This window comes from Neopelma chrysocephalum, unplaced genomic scaffold, assembly GCF_003984885.1.
Source record: "Neopelma chrysocephalum unplaced genomic scaffold, ASM398488v2 Primary Assembly neopelma1_143, whole genome shotgun sequence".
Taxonomy (NCBI): domain Eukaryota; kingdom Metazoa; phylum Chordata; class Aves; order Passeriformes; family Pipridae; genus Neopelma; species Neopelma chrysocephalum.
This window is the reverse complement of record NW_020897805.1, coordinates 2,141,348-2,167,985: the sequence shown is the minus strand read 5'-3', so window position 1 is coordinate 2,167,985 and position 26,638 is coordinate 2,141,348. Positions and strand designations below refer to the sequence as shown.

Here is a 26,638-nt window from a genome sequence, read left to right as displayed (position 1 = left end):
GGGGGCCGGCGCGGGGTGTCTCCGAGCCAGTTCTCGCGGTGCTGGCCAGGCTCAGCCTCCTTCCCCTCCCCGGCGAGCGGTGACTGTGCACGGCGGAGCGGGGAGCGCCGAGCCGGGCGCGGGGGGAGCCCGCGCCGCCCCGCCGAGCCAGGAGGAAAGGCCGCCGAGCAGCGCGCCCGCCCGGCCCGTCCCCGCCGCCCTGCCCCATGCCCCAGCGGCGCTGAACCTCCCGCAGCGCGAACATGGCCACCACGGCAACGTGCACCCGCTTCACCGACGAGTACCAGCTCTACGAGGAGCTTGGCAAGTACGGAGCCCGCTGCGCGCCCCGCGCCGCGCCCCGCCGCCCGCCCCGGCCCCGGGACCCGCCGGCGCTGCCGGGAGCCCTGTACCGGCCACCCGGCTCTCTCGGGAGCCGGAGGAGGATTAGCTGTCGCGCTTGTAATCCTGCTTCCAACCCCCCGTCCACCCCAGCGGCACCGCCGCCGGAGAGAAAGGTGTTCCTGCCCCCCCGGGTCGCCCCGCCGCAGCGGGTGTCCCCGCAGCCTGCCTCGGGCTGGGCGCTCCTGTTGCACCCCGAGATTTCCTCTCTTCCGTCCTTGCCTTCCTCAGGACCTGGCTGCCCCATTCTCCTGCCCGAACCGTCTCCCAGCTACACGTTGCCGTTTCTTGCAACTGTTTCTGCGCTGGGACGCGACACTGTTACAGCCACTCTGCGATGCTTCAGTCCCCACTTCCTTGTCCCTGTGAAAGGACCAGGTGCTGCTGCACCGCGCTTCTCCCTCCCTCCCTCGCTCCTTCCCTCCCTCTCTCCGCACTTGTCTCCGCATTGGCAGACCTGCAGCTGCACCCTAGGACAGGGCTTTGCAGGGGAGCCCCATTGGGCAGGAGAGCAGCGTAGCAAGGGCCAGAGTAGGATTATGGGGACAGTGCTTTCGTGGGTGCTGCTGCTCTCTCCCTCCCTTCCTGCATCAACTGCCTGGCTCTGCTGCATCTCTTCTCTCCAGCCCGGTGTCCCCGTCCCTCCCAACACTGCTGCAGCTGTGTGTCACCAAGCCCGGGCCCTGGTGCTGGTGCTCACCTTGATGCTTATTGGTTTGTAGGTAGAGGTTGAGGAAGGGGATAAAAAGGCAGGACTCTGCAGTATTGGGAGGATTCAAGCTATTTTAGGCTCCCTGTCGTGCTAACTATATGTGGGGCCCTTGTGCAGCTTCTGTCCCCCTTTCTTATACTTTAAATGTGTACATTTGTCCCTAGACATGGGTTTGCAGTCCTGATCTGAAGGACTTGGAATTTTCTGCTAGTTTTCTCATATTTTTCCTTTTCCCCTTCTCAGGTCTTTTCTGTAGAGGCAGTTGTTATTCTTTTCCCACCCTGTTTTGTTGTTATTTTTAAAAAATAAGGTGCTGCTTTCAAGTGGTCATTGTATAGTTCTGTAATCCTGTCGAATTTGAGTCCCTATCTTTTCACCTTGGTCTCTGTTGTATTCTCTCTTTTTTCCTCACAGAAATCCTTCTTCCCTCTCTCTCAGACCCCTTCTCCAAGAGGAATTCTCTTTGGAATAGTTGTAATAATATCAATAGTTTCAGCTTGAGAAAATGTACAAAGCCTCATAGCTTCCTACTCACTTCATTAGTAGGTACAGACTTATCCCCATTTTGCAGGTGGGTTGAGGGATATAAAACAATTAATAACTTCTGCAAAGTGTTGCAGTGATATTGTGACCGAGCTGGCACTTGAACATGGGAGAAATGAATCCTGGCTTTGTGATGTAACTGCTAAGGAGACGAACTTATCGTCCAGTGTTCGCAGCACTGTTCTGGGCTGTTTGTCTCTCGTTTATCAATCCTTTCATGTCCTGTTTCTGTGCCTGTATGGTCTTTCTCTCCCTGCACAGTGTGCTCTTCTTACTACACTGTCTCTGAGGGGGCTTGAGGGGTCTTCAGGAGGCTTGAGTACCATCTAGACCAAGTTTATTGCTGATCGGATAGCATGCACTGTTTATCAGATTCTCATGTGTTGTTTCTCTCTTCTGTGTGTCTTCTACCCTGTCCTTAATCTGGTCCACTCTGGGGACAGGAGTTGTTGCTACTATAATCCCATTTTCAGTTTCATAGCACCTACCTTCTTTATTTTTCTTCCAGGGGAGCCTTCTCTGTGGTCCGCAGATGTGTAAAGAAAAATTCTTCACAGGAATATGCTGCAAAAATCATCAATACCAAAAAACTGTCAGCAAGAGGTTAGTGTCTCGATCTGCCTTTCTTCCCTATATTAACAGAAAATACTTCTGTGGAGTTGAGGCTGTAATAGATTAAAGTGATCTGTAGTTGCTTGTTTCAGTCATTATTTGAGCATTGCAAAATAATTGAGTTGTGTGGCAAAGAGGAGACTGAAAGAAGGTAGTGTAGGATGATAGAAAAATTCCTGTGTCTGGAAATGGATACTCTGTAAAGTGAGGCTGTCTTTTTTCTTCTTGAGATCTTTCTTGAGATAGATTTACCTATGTGTCTGTATGTACCAATCATTCATAATAAACAGAAGTGTTGCAGGCTGATTTTGCTGGATGTCTTTTTTACTGAGGAGATCTGTCTTACCAGAACAGATGTGATTATTTTTTTTGAAGGATAAGTGCTGTCTATTGGCCTTGCTCCTTTCATGCTGTAGTTAAAGGTGGTGTGTTTGGAAACTAGCAAGCCTGCCTTCAAAGGCAGAAAGAGGTTGGGTGGAGAAATCTTATGAATTTGACTTCTCAGCGTATTAGAGCAAGTTTTGGAGTGTTTTTGTGCTTTCGTTAGTCCTGGAGACTTACAAAACCTGAAATCAGACTGTAGCCTTATGAAAACAGAAAAAAATCTTAACTCTTCCCCCAAGCTGATAGTCTTCTGTTTTTCGGGGACTTATGTATGCACAAAGACCTTGTAGTATGAAGAGAATGTGTATCTTCTAGTGTGTAAGGAATCACTACAGGGATTAAAGTTGCCTTGCGGGTGGGGTGGATGAGGGGGAGAATGAGAGAAACTAAACTGCAATAAAAGATGCTGAAAGCAAGGAGTGCAACGAGTTGAGATGCGAGAGGCAACTGTTTCTAGAAGAGGTGAAAAAAAAAGTTGCAAGTCTTTAGAGGACTTTCATATTTGACAAAATTAATGTATTAAGCCCTTGACTATCTTCTAGTTGAGTAGAGGGCTTAGTAGGGGGTGTTCACAGAGAATTGAAAAAGAAAAAGCAAGAGGAGGAAGCAAATGATCTTGATAAATGATTTAGAAGTGAATAATGTTTTGCCTAATCCTTATAAAAAATAAAAATAGAATATGTATTCTCCTTTTTGCCAGAATATGAAATGTGATGATAAGAGCAGAAGACGGCTTGAAGAATAGTGAAAAATTTCCATTTGCTATAGTTTACATAGAGAAGTAGTGTCAGTGGTAGAGTGCTGTGAAGAGTGATTTTATTTTTTATTTTTTTTTAAACTTCTGGAAGTAACCATATGTGCTAATGTTTTGGTATTTAGCCTGAGTGAGGTCATGTTGGAGACCAACCAGTGGAGCCCTAGATTGTTAAGGAGGTGGCTGCAGATCTTGTGAGAATTAGTGTCCACTCTATGGTCACGTGAGAGTGTCTGCTGATGTAGGTGGGATATCCAATCTCTTGAGTTCAAAATTAGTTCAACTTAATATGGGAGAGGTTTGAAGAGTGGCTTTGCTTTACTGACGGCCATTAATGCCATGTTTGCTCCACAGACTTCCTTGTCCATCCTGTAGTGAGAACTAAAGCTCAGGAGAGCCATGTTCTCAGATGCTAGTTAGTGGACACCAGCCTGCTTAGAGAAGGGAGAGGGCAGACTGATAAAATGATTGCAAAGGATAAACCATTTTCTTGTAAAGGAAATGGTATTGACGGTAGTGCTGGAGATAAGAAAAATGGGGAAAATTGCAGGGTGAATGTAGTGAAAGAAAATTTAGAAACATATTAGCTGAAGTCCAAAACTCGCAGAAAAGCTGACTGAGTCAGTTTTTAAGTGTTTGGTCATCTAATGAGTTACAGCGAAATATATAGATTGTAATTGCTTTTCGTATTAAGGTGATGACACGGCCCAACAAGTAGGAAAGGAAGTATGGGTGAGTATGGCCATGTTTTGATCTATACTTACTATTTAGATTTCATAGCTTCTTATGAATAAAATACACTGAGGCTGCTAGCCTGGTCCTCAGGCTACTTAATCTGAGGCAACTGACAATGATATACTTAAAAAGGTATTGGTTAGATAGAGGGTAAGTGTGAGGAGAGCAAAGAAAGAAAACGGATGTTTCTGCTAGTACAGAAGCGTGTCAGAAACAAGATCAGGTTGCACTGAAGTCTTAACTGAGGGCTAAAGAATCTGTGAAAAGTGGATGGTGACTTAAACTGAATATATAGGTTCCTCAGTTATTCCAGCTGTGTTTGCTGATAGCTGATAGTACAGAAAGGGACTAGATATTTTGATAGGAAGTTAGTGAATTCACCTTGGAATAGGTCTTTAAAGCACTGAAGGATGAATGTGTGCTATTTAGACACTGCAGCTGTAAATCAGTGATTAAGGAGAATTCGATTCAGCAACCTGAAAATTAAAGTCTCGGGAAAAGGCATTTTAGAAACCCGTCTCCCTCAGGAGGAGCATTATGGTGTTAATTCTGCAGTATCCTGCATATATGTTGCCCGATGTGTCCTTTCCTCAAGCTGGCACTTCTCCTCAGGTTGTCCCTGTCTCTGCCCGCCAGTACCTACGCACGGGGCTTTCTGTGCACCAGCTGCTCTCTGTTGTGCCGGTTAACCCGCCCTCCCGACCTGCTGCCCATGTTGTTGGTTTTCTTCTAGGCATGGTCACAGAGCCAGAATATTCCCTCATGTGGGGACAGCCTGCCCCTCTCCAACTTAATTATAGCCACATTTAACATTTTTTACCACCTCTAGCAGAATTTGAGCCTGTGTGGATACCTGATGTAGCAACTGCTACTTCAAGGGCCAGGATCTTGCTTCTGGTGCAACGTATGTATAGCCCATGGCTGCTTCACAGAAGTTTTGCCTGCTGTAGTGCTTTCCTTGATTATGTACAGGGAAATGGTAACAGGGCCTTGCTCTCCTTCTGCAGTACTTCTTGTTACCTTTATTTTTCAAGACTCTTGATGAAAAAATACTAGATAGTTCACTGGGAAGTGCTGAAAAGCTGACTGTATGTATCTGAAAAGGAGGGAGAGGAATGCTTCAGGGTGAATTGTGTGCAGTTAAAGGATAAAGACTTGAAGAGGTATGGTGTTTTACAGGGCTACTCTGTGAAAGCTAGGAGGATGGACGTGGTGCTGGTCTTTGTGAAGGGCGGTGCTAACAGCTTTGGTCTAGTAAACTTCACCCTTCATAAAATACTAAGTCAGATGTTGAGAAGAGAGTCTCTGTTTCTGTATTGTCTATGATTTTTGGATGCCTGCTCTCTCTCTTTTTTAATAAGTTTTGTCAGTAAGAGCTGGTCCAGATTAAAATTCATATTTTGGCTTTAATGAGGTATTTGCTATTATTTATATTGTGTTGATGCTTAAGACTGCCCAGTGAGGAGCATGCCAAGAAGCTTGATGTTAAATAGGGGCCAAATGCTTGTGGAAAGGGAGAGGAAACAGACTTCACCTTAGTCAGCGTTCAGCTGACATATAAGAGCAGTGGTTATTACACATGGGGGAAATACAATGCTTCAGTCATCTGAAATTCCTATGGGATTGAATGCACAGGCTTTTACCAGAGCTACGGGTAGCGGAAAGTAATAACTGTAATTTTTTGAAAGTTGTCTTGTGGGTTTCAGCAGAATACTTTTTGATCATGAAAATTCATAGCAAGTAGTGCTACAGTTCCTAGGCAGCAATGAAGTTCAAATAAAGTAAAATTACTTGCAGTGATCAAAATGATCAAGAGAGAAGCAGTAGCTTTAGTAGCAGTAGGGAAATATTCCTGATTTGACTCTCCAACATATACTTCAAGAGAGAGTCTGGCATTGGAAAGAGGTAGGCAGAGTTTTACCATTTGATAATTTTTAGGATATGGCTTAAACCAAATAGCATTTAGTGATCCTGCCACCATGTGTAGTATTTTTGGCCCTTTTTTTGAGGTGCAGGATGACAAATCTCTGTGCTTTACACCTACTGTTAAATTTAGTTTGCTGATGAAAATCTGTATCTTTCAACTCTTGCAAGTGATATCTTTTGATGAAAAAATTAAAAACAGCTGCCTTGAAAGTTAGTCCACTTCACTGTGTTCTCCTTACTGTGGCTTTGCTCTTGCCTGCAAAATAGAGGTGGCTTCTGTCACTGTTTTTCATCTTTCCAAATTTGTAAACCAGATAAAAATTTGCAGTCTACCCAGTTATTTTGTTCTTGTTCCTGGAGGAGATTATGTGGATTGTGGGAGGAGCAGGGAATTACTTCTGTGTATGAAACCCCAACAGGAAAAAAACACTCTTCAAACTCTGCTTTCTTTTCACACACCTCTATTGTCCTGGCTTTCGTAGTGGTTGCTGATTTGGGCTTTACAATATGTTTTGTTGGAGGTGTCAGCAGTAGTTTCCCTGAACACTAAAACGTTGAACTTGAATGCTGCAGAGGACGTTTAGGAGCATCAGTCCTTAACATCTGCCTTGATCTGTTCTGTATGTGTTTTCAGCTGCTGCTGGAGTTAGGACTCTCTTGGACTCCTCTTGTGGCTGCCAGATTCCGAGTCCCCTGTGGGCCACTGCACACCCTCTGGAATTGGCTGCATGCAGCGGTGGTGCACTGCAGCGGGGCGGTCAGCTCTGGGCGGGAGCAGGGAAGCCCAGCAGCCCCATCACAGGTGGCTGAAGAACAAATCCAAACTTGTGTAGGAATGTCCTGTAATAACTGTCCTCCGTGTGTGCCTGTGTTTGCAGGTTGAGGACAAATGTCCTTTCTTGCAAAGGATAGCAAATCAAACCGTGTTTGTTCAACCTTACTTGCTGAGCCGCCAAATCAGGTCTGGTCATTTGGTGTGTGAGAGGAGCTGCCCTTCCTGCAGGGTCTTTGGCTGAGAGAAGAGCTTCCCTACACCCCAGCTCCACTCCTTGCCTCTCTGCTGTCTGCAGGAGTCTGAGAGCTGCTGTGATTAGGGAGCATATATAGGAGACTGGCTACAGTGGGCTGGGGATTTTTTGAAGATCTCTGCCCTGCTCCCTACATCCCTCCAACATATGCAAAGAGTGCTGCATGCCCCCCAGAGCAGTGTGTGAGGGTGGGGACTGCCTGGTGCAGGAACTGTAAGGAGCTGGGTGGGACAAGGGCTGCAGGGGAGGAATCAGCTGGTGGGGTGGGCATGTGGATAGCAAGTGGCTGAACTCTTTGCTCTGCACTACAGCACACGTGTGTGGCAGGGCTGGTGGCAGAGCTGCTCTGCTGATGTCAGAAACAGCAGCCATCTACGTCCCACCAGCAACCTGCCTCCCCCTTTTCTTCCTACCTGCTTCTACCTGCAGCCCCCAGGGGATGAATGTGTGTGTATATATGTGTATATATATCACTAGGGGAAATTCCACTGAAAGAGGTGTTAGGAGAAGAGGAGGGCTCCTTGGAGAAGAGGCTGGAGCTGGGAGCTTAGTGAGGGGCTGCTGAGCGTCAGCCTGGCTTTTTGCCTGCCCCAACACATCGGCACAGGCAGAAGGGTGCCCTGGCGTGAGAGCCAGCAGAGATTGGTGGCGCGGTGAGTGGTGGAAGCCTTGCTTTACTGTGGCTCGTTATGGCCAGAAGCTGGCTCCTTCCCACTGTGGATGGCTGGGGTTACCCCAGGTTGCCTCTCAGTTTACGCTGTATATTTTATAAAGGAGCTGGAACAGAGCAGACAGGATTTCAGCTTGTGTCTGTCTTTTCAGTGGTCACATTGAGTATTAAATTTCCGGCATTAACAATGAGGAGGGGGGGGAAGTGGGCACACAGATTGGGCAGGAGTTCCTACTGCCTCTGCACGAGGTTGGAGAATGGGGCTTGATGACAGTTGGGTTTCTTGTTTTCCCGATATAACCTGGATTTTTGTATGGCAGAAATGTGATTAGACTAACTCCTGCATGTGTCTCAAAGCCCTTGGCTCTAGAGCATTTACTCTGGTCAGCAAGCCACGGTTGAAATATTTGCAGGTGTCCCTCCAGTGAAGAGCAGTATGTTGAGAACCCTGTAGATAGTTGGGGCAAGGGAAGCTACTTGAATTTCTTGTAAGAAGGATCCAGTGCAAAAACTATTTGCCTTTTTTTTTGTTGTTGTTTTGGGGTGCAGTGTGGAGATTTCACTGTCTCCAAATTTAATCCTTCTCTGGAACTGTACCAAAACATTGCTAGCAGAGGAGGAGTCATCCATGGATCATAAAGAAATTTCTAAAGAGTGCTCCCCTCCCCAACAGTGGGTTAGCACCACCCTTTCACTGTTTTAAGAGAGGACTATGATAATATTTTTGTTCCCTTCCATGCTCTGGAATTATTCTAGCTTTTTTGGCCCTGCAAATTGGGTGAAGAAAGATTTTAAAAGGGGAGCATGCTAATAAACAAATTTCTCTCCACTGTGCCATCTATGAGCACTATCTATTTGCTTCAAAACCCTGACAACCAGGACATCCCTCCCCTTTTCATTAATTCTGACCTGTCACCTGTTTTGGTATTTCAGGGGTTTCTTTTTGTTTCCTCTGTTCTTGAAATCTCCTGATTTTCACCAAGATACCAGACTTTACAGGAAAAAAAAACTTCATTTGCCAGTGTTTGGCTATAGAGTGAACTACTGCTGTTGGCTTGGTTGGGGAAAGAGGGCAATATTGGCTGGCACCAGGGTTACCAGCACAGGAAAGAGGCCTTGAATGTTGTAAAAGAAAATGTGGAGTATCTGACATCACTGTGTGTTTGCCCACAACAGAAGTGATGTCAATGTCCAGAGTAGTCATCCTGGGGAAAGCAGAGGCGCATTGGTTTCTGATGGGCAAATGTGTCCTTAAAATCTTGAGGTGCTCAATAGATTTTTTTTTTTTAGTCTACGGAGGGAATGTCACCCTGTAACTTAAACTACTGTAGTTCCTGCTGGTCCTTATGACCATAAGCTTAACGCTTCAAAAATTGGGGTACTATGAGTTAGGCTGTCATCATGTTCCTTCTTAAATTTGCTGTCTCTTTAAATATCACTTCATACATCTGTAATGTCTCTCCAAGCATTCTGCTATTGCTGCCTGTATGATTTTTGGAGAACAGCAACAGAATACTTCTGAAGAAATGGGCTGGCAGTATCTTAGAAATAAGCTTTTTGAACACTGAGGGTAGCCAAAGATAAGTGGAGCATGGGTTTAGCTTTCTGGGGAAACTGAGTCTATAGCTACTGGATTTTGATTCCTCATAGCTTTTTTCACCTTTTACTATCCATCTCCCTTTCTTTCTGTTTTAATTTTGAGCTTGTTTTGATTGTTCATTTGACTCTCGTGGATTGGTTATTTTAACCCTTAATTATATTAATCTATAATGCTTTGATTGAAAATAGCCCTTTAGTAATGCTGCTTTACCCTCCTCTTTCCTCCCAGAGAATATTGCAGAATTCCTGTTTCTCCCACAAGTTAGATGAGCAGACTGAGGTGGTTGGTGCAGGTGGCTGATTACTGATGTCCAAGACTAATTCACAGATGTAAAGAGAGCTGGTTAATGTTGTATCTTGCCTTTTATGATGGGGTCAGGAAAGGAGGAGATAACTATGGCTTTACTACTGGTGTTGGGATCTGTCTCACTTTGCTCCTGGCAGAGTCAGAGGGAGAATTCTCCGTCTCTGAGATGTGAGTTGAGTAAATGTGATGACCTTTCAGAGAATGCGTGTGTGCGTATAACTTTCGTGTTAAGTTTCTGAGAGCATGAGTTACATATCTCTCCAAAGCAGTGACCCGCTGTCCTGCTGCTTCAATCCAAAGTTCCCATCTTGAGAGAGCTGTTGTCCAAGCATCCGCAGCCCTGAGCTGTCCTGTCTTACCTGTGGCTGGAGTGTGCTTAGCAGTGACACTGGGACAAGTCCAGGTTGGTGTTGTGCTTCAGAGAAGGTTGGTAGCTAATATTTTCTCTTTGCTAAGAGGCATGGGTGATTTTGCTGTTAAACACAAGACCCTTCTTCTCCAGGGCAGCAAAGGTAACAACTCTTTTTACAGTGCTATTGTTACTGTGATTCTGTCGGAGCCCCTAAAATTGAGCTGAGAGCTGTTGTGGAGAAAAGAGTAGGCATTGTGGGAAGGAAGACACTGTTAATTTTAAAGAAAAACAAACCCCATGTAAACATATCTCTAAGGAAGGAAGGTGCTTGCAAAAATGAACCTGGGAGTGAGCATAGCTCTTTTTAGACCTATGAGCCAAAGGCTAAAAGGCAGATCAGGCAGGGAGCAGCAGCCTGCCTGCTGTGGCAGAGCTGCTGGGTTATCTCTGGGGGCTGTTGCCATGATGACAGTGGCAAACAGGGACTGAAAAATTTACCCGATGCGTGTGAGCCAAAGGATTAAACTTTCTCATAGGAGAGAAGGGAGGGGAGGAGGGTGGGTGATGATGTATTAACGAAGGACAGCATCCTAGTGAGAAATACCAGGCTTGCTCTCCTATAGCCACTGGGATGGCGGGGGGGAACGTGGGCAGGCATTCCTCCTGCAGTCTAAACTCTGGGCAACACTGCTGACAGATTTCCTCTTTGAAGAGGAGGTGAACGCACCCTGCTTTCACTGGGTAAATCATCAGGATTTGCATTGCTTTGGCAGGTGAAACACAAGAAGTGGGAAAAGCTGGTCTCATTTTTTTGGTCTTTTTTCTATTCCCTATACCCACAAATAATTCTGGTTCTTTACCTTGTGCTTAGAGCTTTTTCCCACTAGAGTTTGTGCAAATAATCAAGTTTCAGTGTTGCCTGCAGGTTGCAGACTATGGAACATGATGTTAACGAGCCTGCATGAGTGTCATTGGTAACGCAAGCCTGTCGTCATTGAAAATGTCTGATACAAAACCATGTCAGCACTATTAGGACTAGTAGTGATCTTGACCCTGTATACTGCCTTTGTCCCTGCTGAGCGGAGCAATGTCCCCACATATCAGAGCTGATAGCGTGGTGGGCAGGCAGTGCATGGAGATGCTAACGTTGGGCAGTTTTCCCTCCACTGGAGTCTGAGGGAAGTCCTGTTCCTACCGTGTGCTGCAGCCTCCTTTGTGGAAGTTGACCATTATAAGGACTGGTCCTAAAAGAATTAGTGATTTGCAGTTGGCTGTAGAGCGAGGAGCTAGTGAAGGAGTGTCTGCACTCAGTGCCCAAGATCTCAGAGCTTCATAGCAAAAGGTGATATCTCTTGGTTTGTTCGCAATACTGCAAATTATCACGGTACCTTCTTGCAGGCAGCTTCAGGAAAGGCTGTGCCTGGGAAACCTCTGAACAGCCATATACTAACATAAAATGTTTGTCTGCAGACTTAGTAAGACAGAATTGTGATAATAAAAACTAGTTTTGTTCTAGAAGGACTTCTTCAATTTAAGGCATTTATTTATTAAATGAGACATTAATATCTATGGAAATTAATGGTATAGGCCTTTCCCACTAGCCCAAATCCCAGTGGACTTTTTAAGCTCCTGTGAATACAGGCCATGAGTAAGAACAAGGATGTTAAGCCTCGAAAACTGGATTCTAAAAGCCTGTGGAAAGGATTCTTTCCTTTCCTTTTCCTCACTTCTACTCCTCTTCTAGGCACCTGAGTTAGCTGGTGTAGGCTGCAGCTTGTCTAGTGGAGTAACTCAGGATTTGGATGTGCTTTATCTTCTGCAGTTACCGTGTCATCTCCGATAAGTCAGTTGGTGTAGACTGTGGTAAGTGATAGCTGTGAAGACAGAGATGTCGTTTCTTGATGTTGAAGACAACTCTTTTTTGAAAGAGGAGGTTTTCTCAATCACAGGGGCAGCAGTAAGAAAAGGAGAAGCAGTCTGACATAGCCTGAAGTGTGAGGTAAAAAAAGGAGAGAGAAGAGCTAGAAATCTTCAAACTTAAGTGCACCATTTTTTTTTCCTTCCTCTGATCCCTGTTCTTTTACAGGGATGTCTCTTTTACAGGGGGGCTCCTTATCTGCGCAGCAGAATATAGTCACTGTGTAAAGTTTCCTGCAGCTCTGGAGATGTGTGAGATGTGTGTCTTGATCCTGCTGCTGTGTTTGCTGCTAGAGACCTGATGTCATACACCTGACTTGAAATGTGACTTCATAGGGGATAGTCCTGTGCTTTCTCTGGGATGCACTTTCTAGATGCACATTTCAAATACCATGGGTGCCCTGGAAGCTTTTGCAGGGAAAACAGCTTGTTAAAACTCATCCTATATTGGTCTCCAGTGCCTGCCAAATAAACTCAGTGTTTCTACTGTATTAGAGCAGCTGCCATTCTGAAAATGTCCATGTGTATCTTGGGTTTTTTTATTTATTTCCTCATACTCCCTTATGTCAAAGCATATAACATTTCATGGGTAGTTGGCCAAGAAATCACCCATTGGTTGGAGGAAAAATAGATGTAGAAGGAGGAGGTTGTCTTTAGTGCCCCCTGTAACTCACAGGGACTTGCTGGAACATTTTTCTTGGAGGCTACGATGGAGTATAGCCTGGTGATGCCAAGCAGGAGTTTTCTGTTGTTTGCCAAAAGAGTTGGTGTGCTGTTAAGTTTAATTTTGCCTGCCTCAGGGCTGCTCCATCTAAGCCTTGAGTATCAAATGTCCTCTGTTGAGATTGTGTCAGAGATCAGGACAGTTGAAGTTGCGCAGCTTTATTTTATAACTGGTGCCAGTGCAGAGGCAAAGCTTGATTGTGATGATGTGCTTCTTCAGTGCAAGTTAAAGTAGTGATTCATAGCTCCTGTTTTACTTTAAATATTCCTGATTTTTGGACTGCAGATTGAAAAGTGACTTTCAGCTCTGCCCATTTTTGTTAGACTTGTGTGTCATCTGGCTTAGAATCTGCCAGCTCTGCAGATTAGGATATTGTGTTGTGTCTGGTGCTTGTTATGAAGTTGCCTGGATTAAAATTTTCAGTGCAGAGCAATGATCCACAGCCTTCTCTGTATGTCTGAATTGCTCTTGCACTTAATAAGGATGACGTAGAGGAGTGAAGTGTTGGTCAGCTTGTTCTTTGTGTGGAAGCACTTCTACAGCAGCAGACTGTAAGTCAAGCTCTCATAATGCATTTGTCTTCTCCAGACAGCCAAGTTCAGCATCAGTGATGTGAAAAAAGAGGGACAAGGTAGTTTGCTTTTTTGATAACCACTATCAAATGTTGCTGACAAGTTCAGGTGACTCTGGTTGCTGCTGGCAGTTTATGATGCTGCAGAGCTGGATACCCAGCTTTAAGGAAGCACATTATACCTTGTTAATTCTTTGTGGCTGTGTATATTTAGTTTCTTCAGTGGTCCTGAAGCTGGGGTTAAAAAGCTTTCTCTCCCACCACCTCACAAATGGTCAAAAAGTTTCTCATCTCCCTGTTGAATTATGAAATGTTAATTGCTGAAGTTTTTTTCTCATTTGAAAACACAGCTAAAACTGCTTCCCCATCTTGGAAACAAAACCTGAATCTCACTGATGCAGTTACCTTATCTGAAGGGGTGGTGGGAGTTGGCTTGGGAACAAGTCAACATGCACCTCAACTGAGCCAGAGGAATTTATATTCTTCCTTCTGCATCTTTGAATTCCTGGATCCTGCATTGCAGTGACTTGACACTGCTGAGACCTGCCTCTCTGCTGCGTTGTTACTTTGTCTGCTAACAAGCTGTAGTCTGATACTTACTTAGCTGGTTCATCCAAAACCACGGACACCTGATGTGATCAGCTGATGGGGAGAAGAAAGGAACTCATGTCCAGAAATAAGTGCAGTTGGTGAGGTTTCTCTGTGTTAGGTAGTGGACCCTCTGTGCCTAGTGGGATTAAGACAGAGTTGCTGGAGTTCCTGCACAGGTTGCAGTCCCTCTGTATGCGGCAGAGAGGGTGCCAGTATGGCTGCATTGCCTTTGGAGCAGCTCCGTGCCCTACTGTCTCACTTACTGCATGTCCACTTTAAGAGAGTTCATCTGCAATGCAGCTGTTAGCAGGGAAGTTCTGTAAATCAAAAGGGAGTGAGTGCAAGTGAGCCCGGTGTCTGCAGTTGTGGCTGGGTCCTCCCTACACCACAGGGAAACTTGTTCAGAAAGACTTTTTGCAGGAGGAGGAGGAGAAAGGGATGGCGATGCTAGGAGCCCCTCCCTTCTGTGTCTGTGTGCATCAGCTGCTCAGGAGCTGGAAAACATGGAAAAGCACAACGGGCAGCAGTCCTGGAACTGGAAAATCCTGTCATGCTTTTCCCCTCCTCGTTATGCCACAGAGTCTAACCAGGTGTTTGTCGAGGGCCAATCCTGTCAGGATGTCTTTATTGCACACCCCCTTCTTACCCAGGATGTCCTGTTACAATTTGGAGCTCCTGAGCTTCTGCACATCACTCAGGAGTGCACAGAAGCCCCAGGAGTTCCGAGTTAATTACTGCCTTGTCCTCCGTTGCACAGACTGTCAGAGTGACCACGTGCTGGTGCAAAGGGATGATGCCAGTGACCTGTGGGGATGCTGTGATGCCGGAGAGGAAGCCCACAGGTGGAGTCAGTTGGAGTGCCATGGCTGTGCAGGTGTTGCACCTGGCAGGCTGGGCACTGCTGCTGAGTGACTTGGTACGAGGAGAAGAGCCATGTGCTGTGGTAGCCCTGGTACAGGTGGGGCAGATGCACTGTCTGAGAGGGAGCTCTGCAAGGGTTGCAGCCCCTCAAGTGCATGTCAGGGAGGCTAGCTGGGGAGCTTGTGGCTTTAAGCACAAAGCTGAGGAGTGGATGGCTTGCTGTTCTGCTCTTCCCCTGCCACTCTGCTTCTCCAGCAAGCAGAAGCCCCTTGAAAGACTGCCTGGGCATCAGCCATGACCAGGAGCACTTGCGGGATCGCTTGCTGTTCCCCATCCACAATTTTCTGAGGATATTCTGGTGCAGAAATTCATCTGTGGTTTCTACAGTTAAGTAGCTGGGAAGCATGATGTCTTCTCACAGGGATCCACAAGGATACTTAGAGCTCCATGGGCCATTGCTGGAGAGGGCCCCTCAGGATCTTCCATAAAGGTAGCTGCAGCTGGTGGGGAGTGCACACTGTTTTCATTCTGGTGCTTAGCAAGCAAGGCTTCCTCCTTCACTGTGTTTAGAAATATTCTGGGCAGACTTGGTTCCAGATTTCTACTTCTATTTCTTTATTTCCATTTGGGAAAACATTTCTTATTGACAGTCATTGGTGATGCAGAAAAAAGCAACATATGATTCGCCACCTACTTTTCCTCCTCTGTTTCCTCTCTGCCTCTCCTGTTTGCCTGGGCACTTGTCCCTCTCATAATAATGAAATTGTGCTAACTGGGTGTAAGCGATGTTCCCTCCCCTTTTGCTGGAGGACTGTCTGACTTGTTGTAAGAAGTTATTTTTAGGGTTTGCTTCCTGGGATATTCTACCCGTGGCCAGTTATGGTGATGAAAATGTCACTGAGATGCAGAAGGGACTCCCAGCTCATTGATAACGTGCCTGATCTCTCTCTTGTAAGGGTGTTCATGGGGGACATGAGTCCCTTACCACCATGTCACTGGTTGTCAGGACACAGGCCCAGTGACTGTGCAGCGCGACTTCCTGTGAAAAGCACACTGGGCTTCTGAATTGGCCCAGAGGAAAAAAAGAAAAAAAGGAAAAAAAAAGGAAAGAAGAGTAATAAAAGCCTTTCTTTGGTTGCAGCGAAGTTTGTTTCTATCCTTTTTCTTTTTTATATGTAGGGATGTCAGTGCTGCAGAGCTTTGTGGCAGTGTATAGGGCTGTCCCTCACAGGTAATTTGCTCCTTGTACTGGATATATTAGGTTTCACTGGGTTGCTGCCAAATGGCTGGTTTATACTAGAGGAGAAGGTGTGTGCTTATTCTTTTCAAACACCTCTCCCACCGTCGGTCTGCAGCTTGCAACACCTGGAAAAGTTGATTTTTATGGCAGCTACAGTAACAAAGCATGAATGTAATACAGGCAAATTACAGAGCCCAGTTGGACAAGGCCACGGGCTGACAAAACACAGTCTCTGGTGTCAGTGTTGGCTTAAGGAGCACCTGCATCTTTCTCTGGAGATGTCTGTTCCCTCTGTATTACAGCAGATCTCCTTTTCTGTTTTATCCCTTGAATCAAGAAATGAGGTTCAGGAGAACCATTCAGTAAGGAATTACTGAAGTGGTGGGAGTGGGAAGATATTTGTTTCCCAGGTAGATTGGAGATCTATCCAGATCTTCAGATTTCTTGGAGCAGCCTTGGAAGGGGTTGCTTGAATGTAGCTCTGGAAACCAGGATCTTCCTGAGCTGGGTCTGAGAAAAGCGCTTGTGAAGTGGTATGTTAGTGCACCAGACTGGTGATGTGGAGATAGCTTTTGTGTGCCTGTATGGTACTCCTGGAAGAGGGTATGGGAAGTAGAGACCCTTGGGTGGTTTAGGATCCAGGTAACAAAGAAATTTAGCGTGGTTTTATGACCTGAAGCTGTTGAGATCAGGGAGCAGTGCTGCGGTGCTGGGATGGTGGCAGCAGGCTCAATGGAGTGGGCGCTGTGCCTGTGCAACACCAAGCCTTGCCCACTGCCTGCAGGGGAACCTGTAACACCAAGGTGGGGAGACACTCCTCTCTGACTCGATAGCATCTTCAAAGTTATCAGTGCTTAGAAACTTTGTATGTTTTTACAAACGATGAGTTTCTTTCTGTGTGTGCGGCATATACACATAACTGTCTATGCTTTTAAGTAATCTTGACACCTAAAGTTGCTTTAGTGAGTGGTAACTTTTAATATCTCTTCTTGCTGTCCTGCTTCTATACAATACCTAGAAGTGCCTGAGCACTTTGCATATGTAGGATCAAGTTTTTGGACTCTTCAGGAGCTGGAGGCAGCCACGCTGTCTCTTTCCCTGCTGCCTCGTGTTCCTGACTGTTGCATGGACTTACTGATACATGATGCGCTTTGCTCTTAGGTGCACAGGTGTTTTTGTGGCTTTGCTACTGGTAATATCTGGTGTGGCCCATGTGTGCATTTTAAGTCTTCTCTCACTGAAATTTCTTGGTAGCTGCTCTGTATTTACAGCTTGCTCTGTTTAATTTAAAGTTATCCCAGCATCACTAGGGAACTTAGCCTTAAAATAGATCGTTTGACCTTTTTTTTTTTAATTATTCTAATCCTCTGAGGCTTGATGTTTCTTGTCAGAAGAATGTATTTCAACGGGGGTATTATCTCTTTTGGAGAGAAATCATTCAGCACTTGGGTGCAGTACCATTCATCAGTGCCTTTAAGAAGATTTTCTATTTAGTTTACTCCTCTCATTCATGACCCTCAAATATCAAATCAAGGCAGCATTTCCAACATCCTTCCTTCTTCCAATTGGCTGGAATAGCTAAAAAAGAAGCAATGGGTATAGACTTGCTGTTGCATGAACACAGGCCCCACAGCATGTCTCATGCAGTGAAAAATGACCTTCTCCTAAATACCAGCATTAGGAGCATGCAGAAATTCTGAGGTTTTTTTTCCCTCCTTTGGGTTCAAACATAAATCTCTTTGGTCTGTTCAAAAGAAATGCATCTGTTTGGTGACCGGTAGCTGCATTCTCATACAGCATTTTATTCAAGAGCCACATTGTGCAGATGTGTTAGTGGAAAATGGGGGCTGGATGCAGTAGGTCTGCAGGCTTGGACAGCCCTGACAGTAATGGCTGAATTGAAGTGCGTTGGGTTTGTATGAGAAGGAGCCTGCATAGCTCCTCATGCACAGGGACAGTCTTATGGCTTCTGTTCATATATTGGTAAAGGTGAAGTCAGTGCCAGGAACTTCCTCTTCCAAGTAGGGCTTTTCCCAAGGTTTTGTTAGGGATTTGCCCTTACCTATGAAATGGGATGGGTGTTTAGTCTTGTTTTCCAGCAGCTTAATTCCCCCTGTTCCCCCTCCCTTTGTCCTCCCAAAATTTGTTTTCCCCTGCCTGAAAGAATGTCATCATTCCACTGCAATGTGCTCCTCTGCACCATCAGAAAAGTGTTCCTGCAGCTTTTTTTTAACCATGTACCCTCAATCTTACTCTGTTGTTCTCCCTATCAACTGTGTAATGCATCGATGGGTTTCACATTAAGCATCGTTTATCCTCCCAGTACCACCATTGGGCAGGGAAGTATTAGCCCTGTTTTGCACTTGGAAATACCGAGAAAGATGCAAATTTTCAAGTGCTTTCCAGAACACTTGGCAATAAGCCGTGACGAGTTAGGAAAAGAGTCCAAGTCATATTCTTTGCTATAACAGTGATAAGGAGAGTGTAGGTAGAAAAAAGACTGTGGGCATTTGGCAGGAAAATAATGTGGGCTAAAGCGTGTTGTAGTATTACGAGTTGTGGTCTAGTTTGCTGGTTATTGGAATAATATTTTGATGTGTTTCCTGTACTGCTTTTCTCTCTGATGTTGCCTGTTTATGGAATAGAGCTCTGAAATACATTATATTGGGCATGCCTTTGGACTTTCTACCTTTCTGTGATTTTTTCCGGTGATAAGATGTGGTTTGAAAACTAGAGGTAACTGCTGTTGATACAGAAGGCTCTTAGAAAGATGACAATAAACAACACATGGGTTTGGGGTTTTCTGTGTGTGTGTGCATGTTTGAAGACTAAGCAGAAAAAGTAAAGGAGGTCACTTAGATATAAAAGTGTTTCCTTGTATCAGTCATAACTATAGGAACAGGGACAGTAACATCTGCAATAGTTTGTTTTCTGAAGTGGGTAAGGGTAAGGTGGCAAAAATGAAAACTTAAATCTCTAAGATAAGCAACTGTACCTAAGAGTGAAAATAAAAACAATCTCATTACAAGAATTTAGGTGAATTCTAAAACTGGCTGCATTTTAGGGTCTGAGTAATTGAGTCCATTGTGAAAATTTAGATTATGGGATGGTGTCAGGAAACCATTCCTGCCCCCTTCTTGCTGTGTCTTTTTGGCTAACTATTCACTGTTTGTGCAAAGGTTTCCTACTTCCTGGAGAATTTGGAAACATTCACTTAATGCCTGGTTAAGGCATTTTGAAGTCTTTCCAATATACACAGCTGTAGGTGCACAAGGTATACTGCTGCAAGCCCTCTTGACCATATGATAATGTCAAACTAATATGAAGTCTTCAGGAGTAGAACATCCTTTGCCACCCAGGGAGGAATAAAATCTTGTGTGTGTTTAAGAAGATTACTGTTAGCTCATCAGAAGGAATAATGAGAAGTTATGGGACAGAGCTGAAGACCTGTCATTAACTGTGAAAGCTGGTTCAGAGGAAGGAATAAAAAATGCATGGGAATGACCAGAAAGCTATTCTACACTTTAAAGTGTGTATGCTGGGGATACTGCTTTGTTTTCAAATAGTATGATTCAGGTTTTGTTTAGAAGACAGTTAGAAACCATGCTGTGGATGTGCTGGAAGGAGTAGCCGTATAAGGGGGAGAGTGGAGGGAAAAGGAAAATACTAGGTAGAGGTGGAATGTGATTAAGGTTAATTAAAGTGTACTGTGAAAACTAGTTAGATGCTCTGGTGTGCCCTTTCTGTAATAAGAGGCAAATGCGTTATGCAACGAATTGAAAATTTATCTTTTCAATAATTCATTTCAAACTTGCTGCCTTGAGACAAATATCGTAGATTAGAATAAAGGATGAAAGACTTGTGTGTAATAAAAGTTGGCATATTTGGAGAGGAATTATTTTAAAAAGTAAAGGTCTTACAGACTTACTTCTTCAGGTTATTTGTGTTTGGTATTGTGAGATGAATCCCTTCTCTACTTTGTACAGGGTGACTGGGATAGTCCTGAAACATAGATTCCTGTATTTTTTTTCTTTTAATTGACAGTTGTTTTCTTTGTGACTTAGAGAAGAATACAAGCTTCCCTTTAGAGATACTTTAGAGATACATTTTCTCCTAGTACCAGAGCAGGAAGTTGGAGGAAAGGGTGAAGGTTTGAGTCCAGCATTGGGAATGATTCAAAAAAAATAAAAAGAGAAAGAAAAAAAACCCAAACCCCAAATAACAAGAACAAAAAACCCCTAAACAAGCAAAAAAAGCAAGAAAGGACATCCAGCCGCCATCTTCTTTCAGTCTGTCTTTTCTGCCATCTGGCTGTCTTAGTGTTCCAGTATGCTGCAAGTTGAATTGTTGCTGTTCTACCTGAATTAGCAGGTTTCAGACACCGCTGGTTACAGAATGAGAGACAAAATGAATTAGTGGTCTGGCAATGAGTGGATATTAAATTTAGGAGCTGACAGGCACAGTCACACTGCCCATTGCAACTTGACTTTCTCCACTTTTGGAAATTGTGTTTGTCTTTGTTTGCACTTGAGCTTTGTTTTCTTAATCTTTGGTACGTTTGAATAGTCTGTAATGCTGCTGAGGACTAATGCTGGTACATGGACCTATGGTAGCACTATTGCACATAACTCTTTGGCCTCCAGGTTGCAAAGAATTTTTCTGCTAGTTTGTTGGGGTTTTTTGAGGGGGGGCAGAGGAGAAGATAGCAAAAGAAGAACCTCAAGAAAATGTAGCATCCCGTGATGCTGTTTTTAGAAATTCTGTGTGGTGCAGGTTTACATAAAAGACACTTAAGCAGCATTCCCCCCCACACCCAGTTTTTTACCTCCTATGAAAAGGAATGTTAATACCATGAAAGAAGGATGTGAAGCACCATTCTTCCAGGCTTAGTACTGTGAATTGCCTGAATGTGGTACATGGTTGGAATTAACTTTTTACACTGGAGCTATAAACATTGTTCTGCTTCTCTCTGTGGATAATATGCTGGTCACCTCCAAACAAACAGGGTGTCTGTTCATGACTAGAAATTCACATTGATTTAAGCAATATTTGAATTGAAAGCATGAAGAGTATGATGTCAAGCCTTCTCCATGGAAAATGATATTGTAAGTTATTAGATGCTTCAATGCACAAATTGTAGGGATATCAATTGTATTACTAACTGAAAGCCCTGGTGATTCTACGGGTTTTGTGAAGCACTGAAACACCACAACAAATTGGGAAGGTACTTCTCTGACTCTTGACAGTGGATTTCAGCTATCACGGAGGTTCCCTTTCTTGTAGGCTCCCTTGAGGTACTGTAAGGCTGTGATTAGGTCACCATGAAGCCTGCTCTTTTCCAGGCTGAACAATCCTAATTCTCTGAGCCTTTCCTCCTAAGAGAGGTGCTCCATCCCTGTAATCATCTTGGTGGTCTCCTCTGGCCTCGCTCCAAGGTCAATGTCCTTCCTGTGCTGGGGACCCCAGAGCTGAATGCAGCACTCCAGGTGCACATTGCTGGGTCATGTCCAGCCTCTCTTCCACTGGCACCCCCAAGTCTTTCTCGGCAGGGCTGCTCTCAGTCTGGACTGATACAGGGGTTGCCCTGGCCAGGTGCAGCACCTTGCACTTCGTCTTGTTAAACTTAATGAGATTCCCATGGGCCCACTTCTCCAACTTGTCCAGGTCCCTTTTAACTATTGCATGGGCTGACTCTTCTAGGAAGAAGTGTGCCAGCTTCCCCTGTGCTCAGTGGTTCTGTAGCTTCATAGAAGTGAAATTCTTGTTCAGGCTTCTCTTTAGGCTTCCAACAACACACATTGTTTCAGATTTTCAGTAGAAGTAAGAGTTCACTGTTCAGAGTCTGCTTGTATGAGGGGAACTGGGAGGGGGTGGGAAATACGTGTTTGTTCCTTTTAGTTGCTTATATGCCCGAAATTTAAGGATGTGGTTGCATATCTTTATAAGTCCATGATGTGATCACTAACCCCAAAAAGGACTGCAAGTTTTACTTGAGTAAAAAGGAAGAGGTAGTGGTGTTTTTTTGTTTTTTTTGGGTTTTTTTAGATTTCTTTTTCCAGTTGCTTCTGTTTTAAAATGAAGTGTTCATTTTTAAATCATGAGGTATAGCTTCATTGCAAACTGGAGATCTTTAAAGCCATCTTTCTCTTAACTGTCTACTCATTTGGAATAACTGTGAATCCAAATGAAGGGCAAATAGTACTTGGTTTTGAATTATCAGTGTTTATGGAAAGGCAAACTGTTTCCTTCCCTCCTGCCCTTGCCACAATAAGGGCATTGCTTTTGTGCAATGTAAACTGCATTTAGTAATGGTCTTGTGCTTAAGAGCTTCTAGTTAATGAGACCTATTAACAATAATGAAAAATGGCATCCTTAAAGTGCAGACCTAGTCAGAAAAATAATTCTCCAAGAATGACTGGATGGCTGCACACTTTTTCTTGGCTTATTTAATTTAGGGGGTGGGGGAGGAGTAGAGTCTTGGCTCTGAAACTAATTATTCTCCTACAAATGTGCCTGTGATCTGCACTTCCCGCTGGGGATTTGTAGAGTTGGGGCTTCTATTGCTAAAGAGCTTCCCAGACTGAGCCTAGCTGAGACTGGGGCGTAGGCTTGGCTTTGCTTTCCCAAGCCTCAGCAGGAGTGGCAGTAGTAAAACCCATTTTTTGGTCTGCTCAAATGAACATATCTGAGTCAACACAGAGCAGTTGCATGGAGTAGAAAAGTGATTTTTTACATAATTATTCATCTGGCTATGTTTGTGTTTTAATGTGTTGCCACCTCCGCATCATGTGCTGTTTTAGTTAGGAAGGATATGCATTGCTTTTCAATACGTGAATAATCCTGCTTAAGGGAAGGGGAGGATTGGCAGTGGCTACATTGGACTGGAAATATAAAAACCCCCTATATTCCTGCTTAGACTGACACAAGGGAACTGCATGGATGATGTCTATGCATATGAATAAATAGTAAAGCATTACAGGGAAAGAGAAGTAGAAACTACCTATATCTCTGCCTTAGTGTCCTCCCACTCAGTACTGCTCTCACATGTACGTTTTAATAATTTCCTTTCGAGCTAGGACAGCCTGTCATGCCAGTCTGCGGACTTGGAATATCTTCCCTTAGTGTGGGTCCATCTTCGTTGAAATGGATTTCTCTGGTTGTTCTCTTACTGCTCTGTACAGCTTTCTGTGGTTATAGGTGTTCTGTATATTGGGGGAACTTCCATGCTGTGGAACAGAGTGGGCTACAGAGGAGAGACTTTCTCATAAAGGGGATGTTTCTTCTCCCATTTTGGAGGCAGCATTGGTTGGTGAAGACAGACTTAATTTCTTGGTTCTGTACCCTGGCTGCCAACTCAAGCTAATGGTACCACACCCTTTAGGATTTTAATTGGACTTCATCTTCTAATAAGGCATCATCCTATTAACTGCCATCTGTGGCAGAATCACATGCTTGAAGGTTAGCGGTCCTGCATGGATAGCGAATGTCCAGCTCAGTGGCTGGATTCTTCTCTTCTTCCTTTGGTGCCAAGCAGAAAGGTGTCAGTGTCTGCTCACAAAGGATCTATTTCTGTGCTATAATGAAAGCATTTCAAATCACTTTGCCCTTGCCTCTAGCAGGTTTTGGGAGGTTCATGTAATTTTTCAGCATATGTTACATATTTGCACATGTGTCCTTTGTGGAAGAAAAGAGTTGGATTGTTTGCCACTGAGAACTCAAACCCTACTGTAGGGACTGTCGAACCATCTGTGGGAGACACCTGCTTGAAAAGAAAAGAGACTTCTGAAGCTGTTTATGTGTGGAAATTGGAAACCAATGGATGCCTAGGGTGTGCAGGAGCATTGGCTAGCAGCTTCCATTAAAAGGAAGCCCAGAAAGATGCTGCATGGTGAGCTGCTGCCTCCCCAGCAGAGCCGTGGGCACGTTGAACAGGAGGCAGGCCAGTGCATGGAGGAGGAGGTGGCTGGCAGTGCGACAGGGAGCACACCACTAATGGGACTGCACTGCTGTGTAGGTGAGAGGAGAAATTAGTTCTTGGTGCAAAGTGTTTTGTGGCCTGACATCCAAAGTCACTCAGCATTGCCAGCTTTGTGTGTGTGTCTTTTGGCCAGATTTTCCTTTCCAGGCCTTGCTTTCTTCTGCTTTACAGTGCCTCAAGTCCAAGACTTGTGAGTTTGACCCCACTTTGCTAGGATATAACTCTGTTCTGTTTTCTTAGACTGATGTGTTTGAAAAGATTTGATTTTCTTTACTGAAAAATTGAAATGGAGAAGGTGCCCCTTGAACTTCATATGTTCTAATAAGGTGTTAACAAAAGGAGGGGAAAAAGTAATTGCAAACCTGAACAACACAGTGTGAGCTTGTGGTAAAATCTGGACCTTATAATTTCCACTTGCTCTCCTTAGCTTGTCTGTTTTTGAGATGGAAGCACTGAGCACCCATGCTTCTGCTGTGCGTAATTTATCTTGACATACCCAGTGTTGCTGAAAATCTTATTTTTGGTCATTCCTTGGAATCATTTAATAAGTTTAATCATGTGTTCTGTAATCTATATTGTGGCATCACTACCAATTTGCATAGACAGTGTTAATTCTGCTATTTTTTTTTCATTTCCAGGCATTTAGGAATAGAACTTAGGCATTACATTTTTTAAAATGTGCTATACATACTGGGTCTAGATAAATGTTCTTCCTTTGTCTCTTCATTGGCTCTGTCATTCAGTGTTTTATTACTCACACTACTGGGCTAACTGTTGGCTGGTAGAGAAGGAAAGCTTTTACATCTATGAATTCTTTGGTAAGAGATAATGACTTTTGGAGTTGTTGCCACTTCACCTCCTCCTATGTCCTTTCCTATGGCTTGTGAGAAGCGTGCAAAAGAGTATGGGGAACAAAGTTTATCAGAACCTGCCATCTCTTTCAAGATGTCTGGAATGTCTTTTGACTAGAGTGGGTTGGGATAAATGGCTGGTTGCCACTTCGGGATGCATTTAACACTTGTATATTACAGCTTAGTTTGTACATAGTTGGTATTGAAGAGGAGATGCCATTTATAGGACAAAGAAGTGCCCTTTATTAGAAGTGCCTATAACAAATTGGTATCTCTGGGGCAATATTGCCCTTTTCCTTAAAAACAGGGTAAAAGATGGTGAGCCTATCTGTTGTCTGATCTTGCCTTACTCACAGCTTGTGTGATGATAAGCAATTCATTGCGTTCAGGTGGTTTTTGAGTTTTGATATTAAATTCAGACAGAAAGCCCAATAACTCTTTTTCTTTTTTTTTCTTTCTTTTTTTTCTTTCTTTTTATTTTCCTTTTTGTTTGTCTCATTCTTTTAGAAGTAGCTGATGTCTGGTCAAAGCAAATGAGATTTCTGGACAGGCAGCATCTATGGAAAAGCAGAGAGTCATATTGGGCCTCAACTTTCTAAAATGCAGACAATTTCGTGTCTTGGATTGTGTTTCTGCAAAATGGTGTATTCTGTTATAGCTGGGGCTATTAGGCTAAATTAATTGCTATTTAAAGCACCTGAAAATTCAGTGTTAGAAGACATCATAGAAAATGCTGGGTGTTCTTTCTGCAGCCAGTATGAAAAATCTGGATCTGTATTGTATTTGAAGGGCATTTCAAATTGTTTTTCTTGATGCTTAGTCATGACCTGTCTATATGTTAACATGTATTTTCTGAGTGATAAATGGAGACTTTAATAATGTATGTGCTGAGCAGAAGGATCTTTCCTATATCATTAAATATTTGCTAATAAGCTTTCATGATTTGGGTCACTCCAGTCTACTGAGGTAGATGATTAGAGATAGTCTAGTGATGCCCTCAGAGCTTTACTAATCAGAATCTTGTGAACTAAACCAGGAGCAAATATTTTATCTTTGTAATACTATTTCATAAGCTGAAGGATCTCAAAGTATATCTCAAGCTGACAGTGCTAATGGGGCCACTGAATTGCAGTCGTAGGCTGGGGAATCACAGAACATGACTGTGTCTCAAACTGGAGCTGAATCCGAATGATCCTGTTGAGTAACTCAAACATCATGAAGAGAGTTAACCTGCTGGGAATATGATGCTTCAGCATAAAATCAGAAGAAATAATAAAGCCGAATTTTTTGTTTGTTTTGGGGGTTTTTTTTGGAGTTGGGGGATGGTGGTGGTTGTTGCTCTTTTAAAAGTGTGAGGAGGAGAGGGAAGCAGCCAAATCTAACTTGCACTGATGAACACAGGAAGATGCAAAATAAAGATCTGTGGTGTATTTTTACCAAAATATGACTCATTGTTTCTCTTGTCCAAATTATATTCCTGGGAGCATCTGATCACCACAGGGCTGCAAACTGATTTTGCCCAGTGGTTAAGACTCAAGGATGCATCTTGTTATCATGAAGGCAACCAGAAGTTCCCAAAGACAGTTTCTTGTCAGAATAGCTGCCTTGGACAGGGCAAAATATGTTTCAGCTCAGCAGGAGGCAGAGGAGACTGGAAAAGCACCTTAGAGATGCAGACATTTGGTTTTTTGAGATGTGTTGCCCTCCTCGTCCTCTGACTTCAAAGAGCAAAATGTTCAAGATCCTCCTATGTGGGGACCTGCTTATTTGATAAACAAAATAAACTCTTCAAAATCCCCTCTTTTCCTGGTATTCTGGGTGTTTTCCCTCTCTGGACTGACTGCTTATCTTGTCTTCCCTGTGCTGTGGATCAGAAAGACCAAGATGGGTTTATCTTAGCCC

At 44.0% G+C, this 26,638-nt stretch overlaps 1 protein-coding gene across 12 annotated transcripts in view; it reads left to right on the top strand.

Moving 5' to 3' along the window:
- The first annotated feature begins 148 nt into the window (after nt 1–148).
- Nucleotides 149–26,638, top strand: part of CAMK2G (calcium/calmodulin dependent protein kinase II gamma) — a 117,695-nt gene continuing 91,205 nt past the window's right edge. For 6 of the 12 annotated variants that reach the window (XM_027699983.1, XM_027699981.1, XM_027699986.1 and 3 more), the window contains exons 1-2: nt 149–307; nt 2,145–2,239. In XM_027699983.1, coding sequence (XP_027555784.1) covers nt 243–307; nt 2,145–2,239 — 160 coding nt within the window. In that variant the 5' untranslated portion in view covers nt 149–242. Of the gene's footprint in view, nt 308–703; nt 760–2,144; nt 2,240–26,638 lie in introns of those variants that run through there. The other 6 variants (XM_027699990.1, XM_027699987.1, XM_027699991.1 and 3 more) reach the window with 2 other exon arrangements.